Raw genomic sequence first — 12979 nt, 5'->3', positions numbered from 1 at the left:
CACGAGGTGATCGGCTTCCTTCAGTTATAAGCCACCTTAATCGTATTTAAATCAGATTTCCGGTGCGTATGTTAACAAGAGTACGCACCATGCTCAACGTACTGAGGGCCGGACCTTGTATAAATACGACACGATTTCAGGGCCCATTTTCATTTTTTGTGTGTCTACTTTTTGTTGCTTAATTGAAATGGAAGACGACGGAGGAGAGAGGTCAAGCTTCGTGATCGGTCTCATCGAGAACAGAGCTAAAGAGGTACCTCTGTTTGGTTTCTCAGAAAATGCACGAAAACTGAAGAATGTTTGAGCTTTTACTGTTATGTTTTCTTTTCCATTACTCGCACCGAGAGCTCTCAAATTTTTTTCATTGAAGTAAGCTGATTTCACTGTCGTAGCTTGGCGAATTCGAGTTTCCACTTGGAATTGGAAAATGAAAAATAAAATCAACTTGAGAATTCTCTTTATTCTGTTTTCCTTTAGTTTTCTAATCCAGAAAACAGTTGTCTCGACTCTCAAGCTTCATCTTAATATTTTTTTATTCTTTTAAATTTTCGTGCCTGATTTAAAATTTCACGTAAGAATGGACGACTAGGTTTTATAAAACTACAATAAGATAGAGCTACTTAATTAGAGATTGATTTGTTGAAGATAAAGTTTTTCCTATAGATAATGGCACCCTTAATCGGAACGAAAAAGAGAATAATTAGCACAATGTGTAAGAAATTTTACGACAGAACGTGACATTGAATACAATACAAGAATTTGATTTAATAATGAACTCTGCAAAGTAAGATGATAATATAGCAGTGAAATTCACAATGCCTTACTAACTGCAATCACTGTACCGTACAGGTTGGAGTGGCTGCCTTTGACTTAAGATCAGCTTCTTTGCATCTTTCTCAATACATTGAAACCAGCAGCTCATATCAGAATACAAAAACTTTGCTTCATTTCTATGATCCCATGATGATCATTGTTCCTCCAAACAAACTGGCTCCTGAAGGTATGGTGGGAGTATCAGAACTAGTAGATCGGTTTTATGCTTCAGTCAAGAAGGTGATGTGACTGGACAATTAGAAATGTCCTGGTGTGGTTGTGCAAAGTAGAAAATTCGCCTGTTCGATGATCTAATTCCATGTGTTGTTTTCTGCAGATTGTCATGGCTCGTGGTTGCTTTGATGACACCAAGGTCACATAGATACATCTCACTCTTCATTTGCATGTTACATTATGGGTCTGACATTGTGTATCTTTTGTCGGAATGTCACTGTGGTTAAAAATTCAGGGTGCAATGCTGATTAAAAATTTAGCTGTCAGAGAGCCTTCAGCCCTTGGTTTGGATAGTTACTACAAACAGTATTATCTTTGCTTGGCTTCTGCTTCTGCTACAATCAAATGGTACTTTCGGAAACTTAAGCTATTTTATGTTGGTATGGTAGCAGGTTTAAGAGTGTTTCATTTGTTGTTCATGGATGATGTCTAGTTCATTGCAAAACATCTAAGTGAGGAACACAAAAAAAAAAGCTGAGATTAGAGGTCATCCCTGATTGGGTAATTTCCCCAAGACAAAAGCAACTACCAGCATTAGTCATTATAGTACAACATCTTCATCTTGGCCCAACAACTGAAGGTTAGCATTAATTAGACTGTATCTTAAGGTGCTTTAAGGTCATTATGTTCATTGCATGCTGAAAATAAATGAGATGGAGATCCTATTATTTCCAGGATCCAGAACAAATTGGAGCTATTTTTGCATGTAATTGCCCTTTTCTCCAGCTCATTATCTGTTGTGAATTGTTTAAGGCAGCTCTTCCACACGGAAAAGTTCAAGTCAGACCGAGTTTTAGATTTACTTGAAAATGGTATAATTCTTTGGAGTCAAGGGTTGCATAAAACTGTGTTAAAAGGGAAAACTTTGATTGAAAGCTGTAAACCGAATATAATTTCATGTTTGAATCTCTATGTACTTTCTCTTAAAATATTGTTCAGTTATTTAATAGTTCTTGTAACTACATTATGTGTTCCATTCTTCATGGAACTATATAATCTGTTTTCATCTTTGAAGTCTCCTTTTAATTTGATCAATTTTAGTGATCTGAGGTTTGCTTCAAGTTTCTGATTTCAAGGTGCTTGTCATTATTTTTGATTTACTTTTGTTGGTTGATTTATACTTCTGAAGCGCAAGTTCAATTTGTGCCATTCCTCAGGATAGAAGCAGAGAAAGGTGTTATTGTCACAAATCATTCCTTATCGGTATGTGCTTCATAGCTAATCCCATTGGAATGATTGGGACAAAACTAAGTGGTTGTTCTGTTTGAAGTTTATTGTACCACTGAAGTTAATTCAATCTCTAAAAATATATGTGTGACATCTTGAGGCAAAGTAGGAGTTGTTATGATCAGTTCATCCTCCTTTTTCTTTGGGAAGAATTACAATCTTTGCCCTTTTTCTTTCTTGGAACTTTCTCTACCCCAGGTTACTTTTAATGGATCATTTGACCACATGAACATTGATGCTACTAGGTAATGTTACTTTCTGCTTCAGTTTCACCTATAAATTGGACCAGTTTCTGGTAACATATTTACTACTACAGCATATTCTAGAGCTTTACAAATCTTGATATTTACTGGTTTTTCTTTGTTAAAATGCAATAAGTTTGATTGTGGATGGCAGTGTCCAAAACTTAGAAATTATTGAACCTTTTCATTCTGCACTTTGGGGCACAAACAACAAGAAAAGAAGTCTATTCCACATGCTTAAGACAACAAAAACTGTTGGAGGGTATGTTGAGAATCAGATAAGTTGGCTTATGTGACATGTCATCTTTTGAACTGCTTCCTAACTTCTCTCCCGAGTCATCACTTCTTCCATTTATTTTTAAGCTGTCAATCCATTGGTTCACCACTTCAAAAGTTCCCTTTTGGAGTATGTAAGACATTTAATTGAGCACAGAAAACCATTTTGAGTAGTACCTAATCTTTTTACTTTTACATGCCAAAAATGTGGAACTTCTTCTCCAGGACTAGACTTCTTCGTGCCAATCTTTTGCAGCCTTTAAAAGATATCGAAACTATCAATACGCGTCTGGATTGCCTGGTTAGTCTTGCTTTTGCTTTCCACAGATTTCTCCTGTGGAGCTATGTTAAATTTTGATCCACTCTAGAAGATGCTTCTAACTTCCATAGACTTCTCCAACTTCCCCGAGAGACCTTATGGATCTTAATATGAGTATCCCATGTAGCCTGGCATTCTTTTTGCAGCATTGTGGCTTCAACTGAAGTAGTAGTAATTACCAGGCGATGCCAAAAATACTTCTGTTGTTTGGGTTGGTTATTTTTGTTCTGCACGCATAAACATGTACATTTGAGTGCTGAGATAAATGTAGATATTATAAATTGTGTTTTCGGTAAAGAAAGTTAAGTCACCACAACCTTACACATCAACCACTTGGTGGTGGTGAAAAAATCCTTTTTAAACCAATCAGGTGCCATTATGTTTCAGGGATATCGCAAGTGAACCAACTAACTTAAACAAAGTGCTGTATACTATTGTTCATGTTTACTACCCCTATTGTTTTAGTGTGACACTCGTTCTGATGCTCAAAAATATACACATTGTAATGCCTAGGGCCTTGTCTGACAGGTTGTCTCTCTGCTTAATTGAGTAAATTTCCAAATCTAGATCATTTTTTCATTTCAATTTTGTAGATGAGAGACTCATTCTCAATCACTTCTTAAGATTTAGTCTTACCCTAATAGTTAAATTCATTAAGGAACAACTCTTTTGGAGCAAAAGATGATCTCTTCTGCACTTGATTTCAGGATGAGTTGATGAGCAATGAACAGCTATTCTTTGGACTGTCTCAGGTCTTGCGAAAGTTCCCAAAGGAGACTGGTAAGCTAATTTCTGATGAAAAGGAGCAATTACACAACAAGAAGAAAATAGATTAGACAGCCTTGTGGAAAGTTGTAGATTTATGACTACTATCTAAACCTGACCTTTTCATTCACTTCATGCAGATAGGGTACTTTGTCATTTCTGCTTCAAGCCAAAGAAAGTAACAAATGAAGTCTTGGTTGTGGAAAACACTAGAAAGAGCCAAATGCTGATATCAAGCATCATTCTTCTCAAAACTGCATTAGATGCCTTGCCGTTACTATCAAAGGTAAAGTTCTTTTCCTCCTTTCATTGTTGGACTCCTACTGGAACTTATTTTGATATACCGGTGGTTTTTTTATTTTTTATTTTTAGGTGCTTAAGGATGCAAAAAGTTTTCTTCTTGCAAATGTTTACAAGTCTATATGTGAAAACGAGAAATATGCTGACATTAGAAAGAGGTATGAGACACTTTTCCCTAAACTAACAACTTACAAATCTTTCTCTTTCCATGGCTCTCCTTGATAGTGTTCATCATGCATCTGTTTTCCTCTGTGTTCTCAAGATGCTAATTAGCCAAAAGAAGAATGGCAAGAATATTCACATTTAATGAAAAGGCAATGTGGGATTGGTGTCAAGTGGCAACATATTGGTCGTGGATGGCCAAAAACTTAAGAACTTAACATTTTGATGACATTCTATTCACAAATTGCAGTTTTTCCTTCTTGAGAATGTTTGGTAGTTTCTTGTCATATGGTATACATGTTTTAGTTTATTGAATAGTGTTTTGCTGAGCATGTTTGTCATTGATATTGGGTAAAGATCATCTTCAAAGGTTAAAATAACTATATAAGCATACAGTAAAACAACTCATTTCTGGAATAAACTTTCTTCTGTTAGAATTGGAGTGGTGATTGATGAAGATGTGCTTCACGCACGGGTTCCTTTTGTTGCCCGCACACAGCAGTGTTTTGCTGTCAAGGCTGGCATTGATGGGCTATTGGATATAGCTCGGAGATCTTTTTGTGATACCAGCGAAGGTTCCCCCCTCCTCTTCTCCAAATCTATTGTCGTGGCTCTCCTTTATTTTCGTCATTTTAAAATGGGTTGTTTGTCTACCTAAAAACTATTTAATAATGAATTGACAGCTATACATAACCTTGCAAACAAGTACCGGGAAGAATTCAAGATGCCGAATCTGAAACTCCCATTTAACAGTAGACAAGGTTTTTACTTTAGCATTCCACAGAAAGACATTCAGGGACAGCTTCCCAGCAAGTTCATTCAGGTTGGCATAAGAACTTTTCTCTGGTACTTCATGTATTGCTCTGTATATGAAAATTTCCTTGGATCATCTCTGACTCCAGTATGCTTGTGATGGGAAAATCAGGTTGTGAAACATGGGAATAATGTACATTGTTCAACTTTGGAACTTGCTTCTGTAAGTACTGTTCAATGATGCTGTAGTTGTGGTTTGATATTGGTTCATGGTATGATATTGAACTTGCTCATTTATCATTAGAGGAGGTAATGCTTTAAAAGATTTTTTATATGCAAATAAATTTAAGCGAGAGTTCTCTTCCTATTGTTTCTGGAGTAAACTCAGATCTATATCTGCCATTTGATTGGCTGAATGACCAGTGAGTCAGGTTAAATCATTTTTTTCTGACCTAGGGTAGTTTGAGTGTTGCACAACTACTATGGTGCTAGAGAGGAGGTATGTGGGGGTGCTGTAAATATACTTGAATTTGGCATGTATCATATTATAGACTTCCTATCTTTTCCCTAGGATAGTGAGTAAAGCAATCACATTGTTATGCATGATAAGGCAGGTGCGAGATATATTAGACAATTAAAACAATTAGTTAATATGATAAGTCCAAAATCAAGTGATGTTGTCACGTATTTACCTGCAGTACAGTGCAGCGCTGCATGTTGTAAAAGTTATTTTTTGTGGTAGTATAACTATCCAATATGATGGTTGATGTGGTATATGGTGTTTAGTATGCATAAATTCATTCAAACATTATTTTATGGGTTGATTGATTAGTCTATTAATAAAACCAGGGTACTGTTTGATTTTGTATGCTATGCAGCCATATATATTTTTGTTTGTGAATAGCAGCATGCTACTATGTTTGTAATAGTTGTACATTCATGAGTCTGTCTAGTCTTTAAAATGCTTCGAGCTATCTATCTAAATTGCATAATTTGCAGCTGAATGTCAGAAATAAATCTGCGGCTGGAGAGTGTTATATACGAACAGAAGTTTGCTTGGAAGGTTTGTGATTGACTGCTTAGTTTCAAGAACTCTGACAAGTTTTACTTGTCTATTTGTCTCTGAAAGGAGTTTTCATGTAAATTCACAGAACACTATTGATCTCATGAAGCTTGGTTTTCTTGATGTTAAGTAAAAATATTTTAAAATTTCTTGAATCTCTTACTCAATAGATTTTACCTTAAGTGAATTAAAACTATCAGTATTGAGTTGCAGAAAAAGGTGCTTTACTATTCTAATGGTTACCGAGGGATCACAGTGCGGATTGAGCATGCAGTCAAATCTTCGAAAAGCATTGTCAATTTTGCCAGGATAGAGTTTTTCTTCTTATTTCTTGGGCTATCCAAGACTATGCTACAAAGCTTAAGCTGCTCACATAACTTCTTCACAAATGTGGACATTTCAGTATCATTTCTGCCAATTGATATGACACTGCAAATCTTGTCAGAAATAAGTGCCATTGCAATTAATTATATGAATTCTATAGATTTCATTTAACCTGTAGCCATTATTGTATTATTGATATTGCTTTTGACAAAATATCTGAATATATATATATATATATATGTAAAATATCTTTTTGAAGCTTGCTTCACATATGGTACCTTTCCCCTATGTTTTCAGATGTTGCAATGGTATCATTCATGACTTATGTTAACGTTATGTGATTTGTAGCCCTAGTTGATACCATAAGGGAGGATATCTCTGTGCTCACACTGCTTGCTGAAGTCCTGTGCCTGTTAGATATGATTGTTAATTCATTTTCTCATACAATATCAACCAAGCCTGTTGACCGATATATTAGGCCAGAATTTACTGGTAATTTATTTCCCAACTTTTAGAATGTATTCTTATCATCTTCCAGGTTTGATCAGGAATTATTAATGGTGACTAATTCTCACAGATGATGGCCCTCTGGCAATTGATGCTGGTAGACACCCCATCCTAGAAAGCATACACTGTGATTTTGTGGTATATTACTTTATTTAGTAATTAAGCAGTACTTTTGCTGCTTATCTCAGATTCTTTCTTGGAGAAATTCGGATAATTACACTGCTATCATAGATAAATGACAGTCATGGATTCTTCTTAAAGTTCTTAGGTGCCCCTAAGATTTTAAAATGTTGTTTTGGTGGCAGCCCAACAACATCTTTATTTCAGAAGCATCAAACATGGTTATTGCAATGGGGCCAAACATGTAAGTAACTCTTTCATGGAAACTGCTCCTTGCTAGGACTTGTAAGTCATTGAATGTACGGTTTTCCGTTTCGATTATAGCCTTACTATCTGCAACATAGAAAATGTAATCTGATAAAACCTGTACTACATAACAAGTTAGTTGTCTTTTTAACTTCAAGTGACGCCTTGGAGACCAGAATTTTTTGCGTTGCCTTAGACTTGTTTTATTAGCCCTAATCATCAAGTTTAGACCAAGCCTCATGATTCTGGTCGAGGGTAAGTCTTAATTTCACTTCTCTTTAGTTGTGGGTTGGAGGGGCTGCCTCGGGCCGTTGACCATCATGACATTATTTTTTCTCCTTGACAGAGTGCCTTTACATGGATATGATCAATACCAACTTCTGATTATTATATGTAAAAACCATAGCAATTTAGATGATATCCTGCCCTAGTCTAAACTATCTATTTTTCCAACCAGGAGCGGGAAGAGCACTTATCTTCAACAAGTGTGTCTCATAGTTATTCTTGCTCAGATTGGTTGCTATGTTCCTGCCCGCTTTGCAACAATTAGAGTAGTTGATCGTATATTTACAAGGATGGGCACAATGGATAATCTTGAATCAAACTCTAGTACGGTAAAATTTCTGATATTTTCATTTCACCCCCTTGTCACTACTCCTGATGAAAAGAAAAGAGAAAAAGATTGTCTGCTCGATGCAGTGATTCTTTCAATGTATGTTTACGCTCTCAGCTTTAACTATCAAATAGAAGCTGGACATCAGTTTTCACTTTAAAAGTTACTCAACATATTGCTAAATTTGAACTATATTTATTTTTAGTATCTAAACATGCAGAGAATGGTTTTCATCCTTCTTGTAAGTATGTACGCTATACTTATTATCATAATTCAACAAATTGCTTTCTTGAACTTTCTGGTATATAGATAACTGCCAGGAGTGAGATTTTCCAAGAAATTAAAGTGTTTCTGACTCCTAATAATACTTTTATGAATTGGCTGGAGTATGCAAACTATCATTCAGGCTCAAAAAAATTAGAGAGTTTCCATGCAGAGGCTGGAAACATCCTGTGAAGAGTGGAGGCAAATGAAAATGGTTTAAAATGCAATAAGTTTAGACATTTGCCCCATGATGCTATAAGATGGAGTCACATATGGTCTAATTTAGATCTTCCTATAAATGGATCGCATGGAGCAAAGCACCATCTCATCTGGTTGTTTGGATATTGCAGTTTATGACAGAGATGAAAGAGACTGCTTTTGTCATGCAGAATGTCTCCCAAAGGTAAGAAACTGTTTGAAGTACTTGACATCTTGGGATATGCAACGGTAATGAATATTAATTGACTCATTTGATATAGGAGTCTGATTGTTATGGATGAACTTGGGAGGGCTACTTCGTCCTCTGATGGATTGGCAATAGCATGGAGCTGCTGTGAACATCTGCTATCACTCACTGCGTAACTGCTATCCTAACCTATTTCCATTCTTCCAGTAACCATAGCAAAGGATTCAAAAAAAGAAAAGAAGGGTGTTAAACACACATGAGCAAACTTGCACAAACTAACATCTTTTCTTGCATTATCTTCTTTAGGTATACCATATTTGCTACTCATATGGAGAACTTGTCAGAATTAGCTACCATCTATCCAAATGTGAAAATTCTTCGCTTCGATGTTGATATTAGAAACAGCCGCCTAGATTTTAAGGTGATTATTTCCATATCTCTTCTGCTCTGGTAGAAAGTTTGCTGCCTTTTCTGACTGAAATTCTGAGTCTACCCAGTTTCAACTCAAGGATGGACCAAGGCATGTAGCACACTATGGCCTTCTACTAGCAGAAGTGGCAGGATTACCGAGTTCGGTGATTGAAACAGCCAGAAGCATAACATCAAGGATTACAGACAAGGTGATTTCGGTCAAGTAGATAGAAAGATGGTTTGAAATTTATGCAGATTTTGAGTTCACTTTTATTTCTGCTCCATCACACTTAAATGATGACATGGTCCTTACTGTCATATTTGTTTTACAAATACTCGGTTTGGTTCCATCACCAGCTGCATGAGTGAAACACTGCTACTTCAAGAACAATATCACCACATCAATTCCACAGTTCATTGCAGTTATATATGTGAAATTTATACCATACAGCTATTACGTAAATTCTTGATTGCTATGTTTTTTTTTAAATCTTATCTCTATGGCGTGTAAAGAATGCCCTCTTTCTTGAACAATTCTGATTGAGCATTCTCCTAATGTTTACTGCCCAGGAAGTGAAGCGAATGGATGTAAACTGCCTGCACTATAATCAAATACAGTTGGCATATCATGTTTCTCAACGACTGATATGCTTGAAGTACTCCAACCATGACGAGGACTCCATCCGGCAGGCATTGCAAAGTCTCAAAGAGAGCTACATTGATGGTAGGCTCTAAACTTCTCTTGTTCTATAGATTACTCGTAAAATTGTAATCCATAGCATGCCCTTTAATGTGAGCTCCAAAGTCACAACCCAAAAAGTGTTAACTTTTCATGGCCTATCACGGTAAAGCTTCGTAATAGTTTAATGAATCGACGGTCTAGAGTTGGAAAAATCATTTTGTGCACTTGGAATAAATCCTATTGATGCGCCATTAAGACAAATCAGTTTTGTTGAAAGAAATACACACAGTATAGACGTTAAAACACAACGATTGAAAAGTGGGGTTTTGATGGAAAATCAGACCAAATTACCGACCATGCAACCATATCTGAAATCAAACTGGGGAAATTGACAGGGTTATCATGATAATCCCATAACATATAAATTTGGAAATTCACATCTCAAGCAAAAATAAATTCCATGTAAACTTAGAACTTAATTTTTGAAACTTAAATAAAACAAACTTCCAAAAATTTCGAATCTCCAAAATTTCAAACAGAAAATGATGACTTATAAAATCAACAAGGGAGGCAATAACAAGCCTATGCAAACCACTAAACTCAACGGTAGCGACGAAGGGAGAGAGTGTTGTTCCTCTTCCAGGTTGCCCTGCGAGAAGGCCGATTCTTGTGGTACAAGTGACCCTTTCCGTGCAGACCCCTGTTTTTCTTACCAGCAGATGTGAGCCCTCGAAGCTCCCTGTGCTTGTGGACAGGATTGCAGATCCAGTTAATCCTTGGATCATTGCGGATAGCATTGTGTGCAACATCAACCAGGATAACCTCAAAGTACTTGTAAGTAGAATCCTACAGAACGAAATGCAACAACATAAATGAGTGTTAATTAAGGAATCGGGACAACCAAATACATACTAAGGTAGCAAACCAGAACTTTTTGCAGGTCGTACAAACCTCATTGATCCAGTATGAATTCACAACCCTGAGACCTCCCAATTTTCGACCAGCACGCTCCTCTGCAACAGATCGCTTGCTGCGCTGGAACTTCAATTGGGTAACACCCTGGTTTGTGGGCTTACCATAGACAATACCCTTGGGAACTGGCCTCTTTCGACCACCCCTCCTAACACGGACACGATAAACCACATAACCCTGGATAAGGAGTGCCCAGTTTGTCAGATGGAAATATTTGAAAACAAAGTACATGCATATATACAAGATTTAATTTGGAAAACGAATGAGCAAATTATGGATTGATAAAATTATGCGGTCTATAAATCCCACATTATATACCCTTTTAATTTAGAATAAAAAACACCTAAGCCACAAAACACATGCATATAGACACATAAAAGCCACTTGCAAATAATTAACTGCTTCATTAATCAAAATGGTCTCAAGAAGCATCCCTTTATTAAATTCTGGACACTGCTAGACCTAAGCAAATCAAGTGTTAAAGCTAACGTTCTTGCTGTGTTTTTTTGGAATGAAAAGGAAAATGAATATTAACTAACACAAGCTTTCACAAACTGTTGAATGGGACATTACCTGCTTGGCCTTGTAACCCAGGCGGCGTGCTTTGTCAGGACGAGTAGGGTGGTTGACCCTAACGATTGATGGATGCTGGCGGTATTCCCAGCACCTCACCCTCTGCAAAAACCTCATTACATCGGACTGCTTCTTTCTCCATAGCTCCGAAACGTACTTGTAAGCCCCTACATTCATTCATCCCCGTAAATAAAACCCCGGTATAATTCAAAGCAACGGTTCAGCAAGACAAAGACTTTTTTACATGAGCAAATCGCTTTCCACTGCAATGGTCCCAATTTTTAAGCCATAAAAACCAATCCATTTTCTAATTGACAAGGAAAAAAGATTAAATTCACCTCACCAGAGAAAAAAAAACATTTCAGCCACTTTCAAAACAGAAAGCTGACTACTTTGTTCCACAGCATAAACAAGAGATAATTACCATGACAAGAAAATGAAAGAAAAGAAAATCTCAAATGATTCTACTTATTTCAGAACCATACGCAAATAAGATTTAGGATCGACCCCTAAGTAGAAATGTTGCAAGACTTAACTGAAACCCAGAAGAAAAATACTAGCAGAGAGAAAGAAAGAAACGATCTGTAGCTGAAATCAGTAAAGACGCAGAAAGTGAGTTTGAAGAGAAAGTACCCATTAGCGAGCTGCGCCGAGAGTGGCTAGGGTTTTCGTTTACAGAACGAGGGACCTGAGGCTAGGGTTTGCTGGTAAAATAACCTTTTATAGTGGGCGACCCTGATTGGACACTCCAAATTGGGCCGTCCATTTTCTTTGCTATGCCTAAGAGTCCGAGAGACTACATCATTAGTTAGCCCAATAAGTAGATATCGGGCTGGTTTAGAACCTCCAATTGGGCCCAAGAGAGCGCTTTGTCATTTTTTGGGCCGAGTGAGTGCATATGTTGTAAAGTAATTCTTTTTGTTTCTATCACAAAGTTTCCTCTAATCAATCAGGACAATTTTTTTTTTGAAATTTATTCAAATGATGGATTTGAATGGTCATTAACTAGATAACTATGAAATCAGGGGTGATTCGTAATCATTTCGTATTTTTTTTTGTCTTTAAATTCAAATTAAATCATTATTTTAGGTCAGACTACATTAATCCCTACTGAGTTTGACGTCTCTAGTAATGTAAGACTTATGGTCCAAAAAAAGATGTGGTTATAAAATATGGTGGTTCATTTTACAGTGTGGGGGAATTTTGGAATCAAACTTGATCAGTCATCAGAGGGATGCGGTAAAACTTCGGCCCAAAGAATTATCGAATGAAAAATTGCCAAGTGTCATACATAACTTGACTACCAAGTGAGGGCATTGGGTCTAGTGGTATGATTCTCGCTTAGGGTGCGAGAGGTCCCGAGTTCAATTCTCGGAATGCCCCTCTCAAAATGTGACGTTTGTTTTCTTTTAATCTCAACAGAATTGGTGTTCCATCAACTCACTGCTTTTTTGCTTTTATTACTCTAGAATCTCATCTCTATGTTGTGATGACCGTGGAAAAGCATAAGCAAGTATAGCCAAATATTTGGAATGTAAATATCAAGTCGAAACAGCTTTAACTCTTAATGGGCACAACGTAAAGGATTACCACTTGCCAAGCATGGGAGTTGTTCCTTTTTTGTCTGTTCAGCAAGAAGAGAGAACAAACATGCAGCCTTGAACCAAATCCAGAAAGAAATAGAGGAAGGAATCCTTTTTATATGTG

At 36.7% G+C, this 12979-nt stretch overlaps 2 protein-coding genes and 1 non-coding gene across 11 annotated transcripts; 2 read left to right on the top strand and 1 right to left on the bottom strand.

The window, feature by feature from the left end:
* On the top strand, window positions 108-12874 carry LOC18606235 (DNA mismatch repair protein MSH4). Of its 8 annotated transcripts, none has more exons than XM_018117938.1 (25): window positions 108-253; window positions 850-1053; window positions 1151-1186; window positions 1283-1395; window positions 2205-2250; window positions 2473-2519; window positions 2653-2778; window positions 3018-3093; window positions 3819-3891; window positions 4017-4162; window positions 4249-4334; window positions 4774-4913; window positions 5022-5161; window positions 5264-5314; window positions 6091-6154; window positions 6827-6970; window positions 7056-7123; window positions 7291-7349; window positions 7809-7965; window positions 8579-8631; window positions 8708-8806; window positions 8941-9055; window positions 9144-9254; window positions 9616-9769; window positions 12464-12733. In XM_018117938.1, exons 1-25 carry the CDS (start codon window positions 188-190, stop codon window positions 12541-12543), a joined length of 2454 nt encoding a protein of 817 aa, XP_017973427.1. In that variant the 5' UTR covers window positions 108-187; the 3' UTR covers window positions 12544-12733. The 8 variants fall into 8 exon arrangements, with proteins under 8 accessions (XP_017973427.1, XP_017973429.1, XP_017973428.1 ...); XM_018117940.1 differs by lacking the exon at window positions 12464-12733 and adding an exon at window positions 12742-12874 and having other exon boundaries at window positions 111-253; window positions 9132-9254; XM_018117939.1 differs by having other exon boundaries at window positions 111-253; window positions 2671-2778; window positions 9132-9254.
* On the bottom strand, window positions 10142-12007 carry LOC18606234 (60S ribosomal protein L15-1). Of its 2 annotated transcripts, none has more exons than XM_007039731.2 (4): window positions 11906-12007; window positions 11273-11439; window positions 10679-10876; window positions 10142-10573 (listed from the first exon to the last, which is right to left on the bottom strand). In XM_007039731.2, the coding sequence occupies exons 1-4, from the start codon at window positions 11907-11909 to the stop codon at window positions 10328-10330; spliced, it is 615 nt and encodes a 204-aa protein (XP_007039793.1). In that variant the 5' UTR covers window positions 11910-12007; the 3' UTR covers window positions 10142-10327. The 2 variants fall into 2 exon arrangements, with proteins under 2 accessions (XP_007039793.1, XP_007039792.1); XM_007039730.2 differs by having other exon boundaries at window positions 11273-11535; window positions 11906-11973.
* TRNAP-AGG lies at window positions 12584-12655 on the top strand. Its single transcript has one exon. It is a non-coding gene; the product is annotated as a tRNA-Pro (tRNA).

The sequence above is a fragment of the Theobroma cacao genome, chromosome 3 (assembly GCF_000208745.1).
Source record: "Theobroma cacao cultivar B97-61/B2 chromosome 3, Criollo_cocoa_genome_V2, whole genome shotgun sequence".
Taxonomy (NCBI): domain Eukaryota; kingdom Viridiplantae; phylum Streptophyta; class Magnoliopsida; order Malvales; family Malvaceae; genus Theobroma; species Theobroma cacao.
This window is presented reverse-complemented; position numbering and strand designations above follow the sequence as displayed.

Coding starts and splice junctions, on each gene's coding strand:
- LOC18606235 (XM_018117937.1), top strand. CDS start 188: ATGGAAGACGACGGAGGAGAGAGGTCAAGCTTCGTGATCGGTCTCATC. Junction 254..849: donor TCGAGAACAGAGCTAAAGAG/GTACCTCTGTTT, acceptor TGTACCGTACAG/GTTGGAGTGGCTGCCTTTGA. Junction 9,255..9,615: donor CATCAAGGATTACAGACAAG/GTGATTTCGGTC, acceptor TTTACTGCCCAG/GAAGTGAAGCGAATGGATGT.
- LOC18606234 (XM_007039730.2), bottom strand. CDS start 11,449: ATGAATGTAGGGGCTTACAAGTACGTTTCGGAGCTATGGAGAAAGAAG. Junction 10,877..11,272: donor TGGGTTACAAGGCCAAGCAG/GTAATGTCCCAT, acceptor CTCCTTATCCAG/GGTTATGTGGTTTATCGTGT. Junction 10,574..10,678: donor ATTCATACTGGATCAATGAG/GTTTGTACGACC, acceptor TTCGTTCTGTAG/GATTCTACTTACAAGTACTT.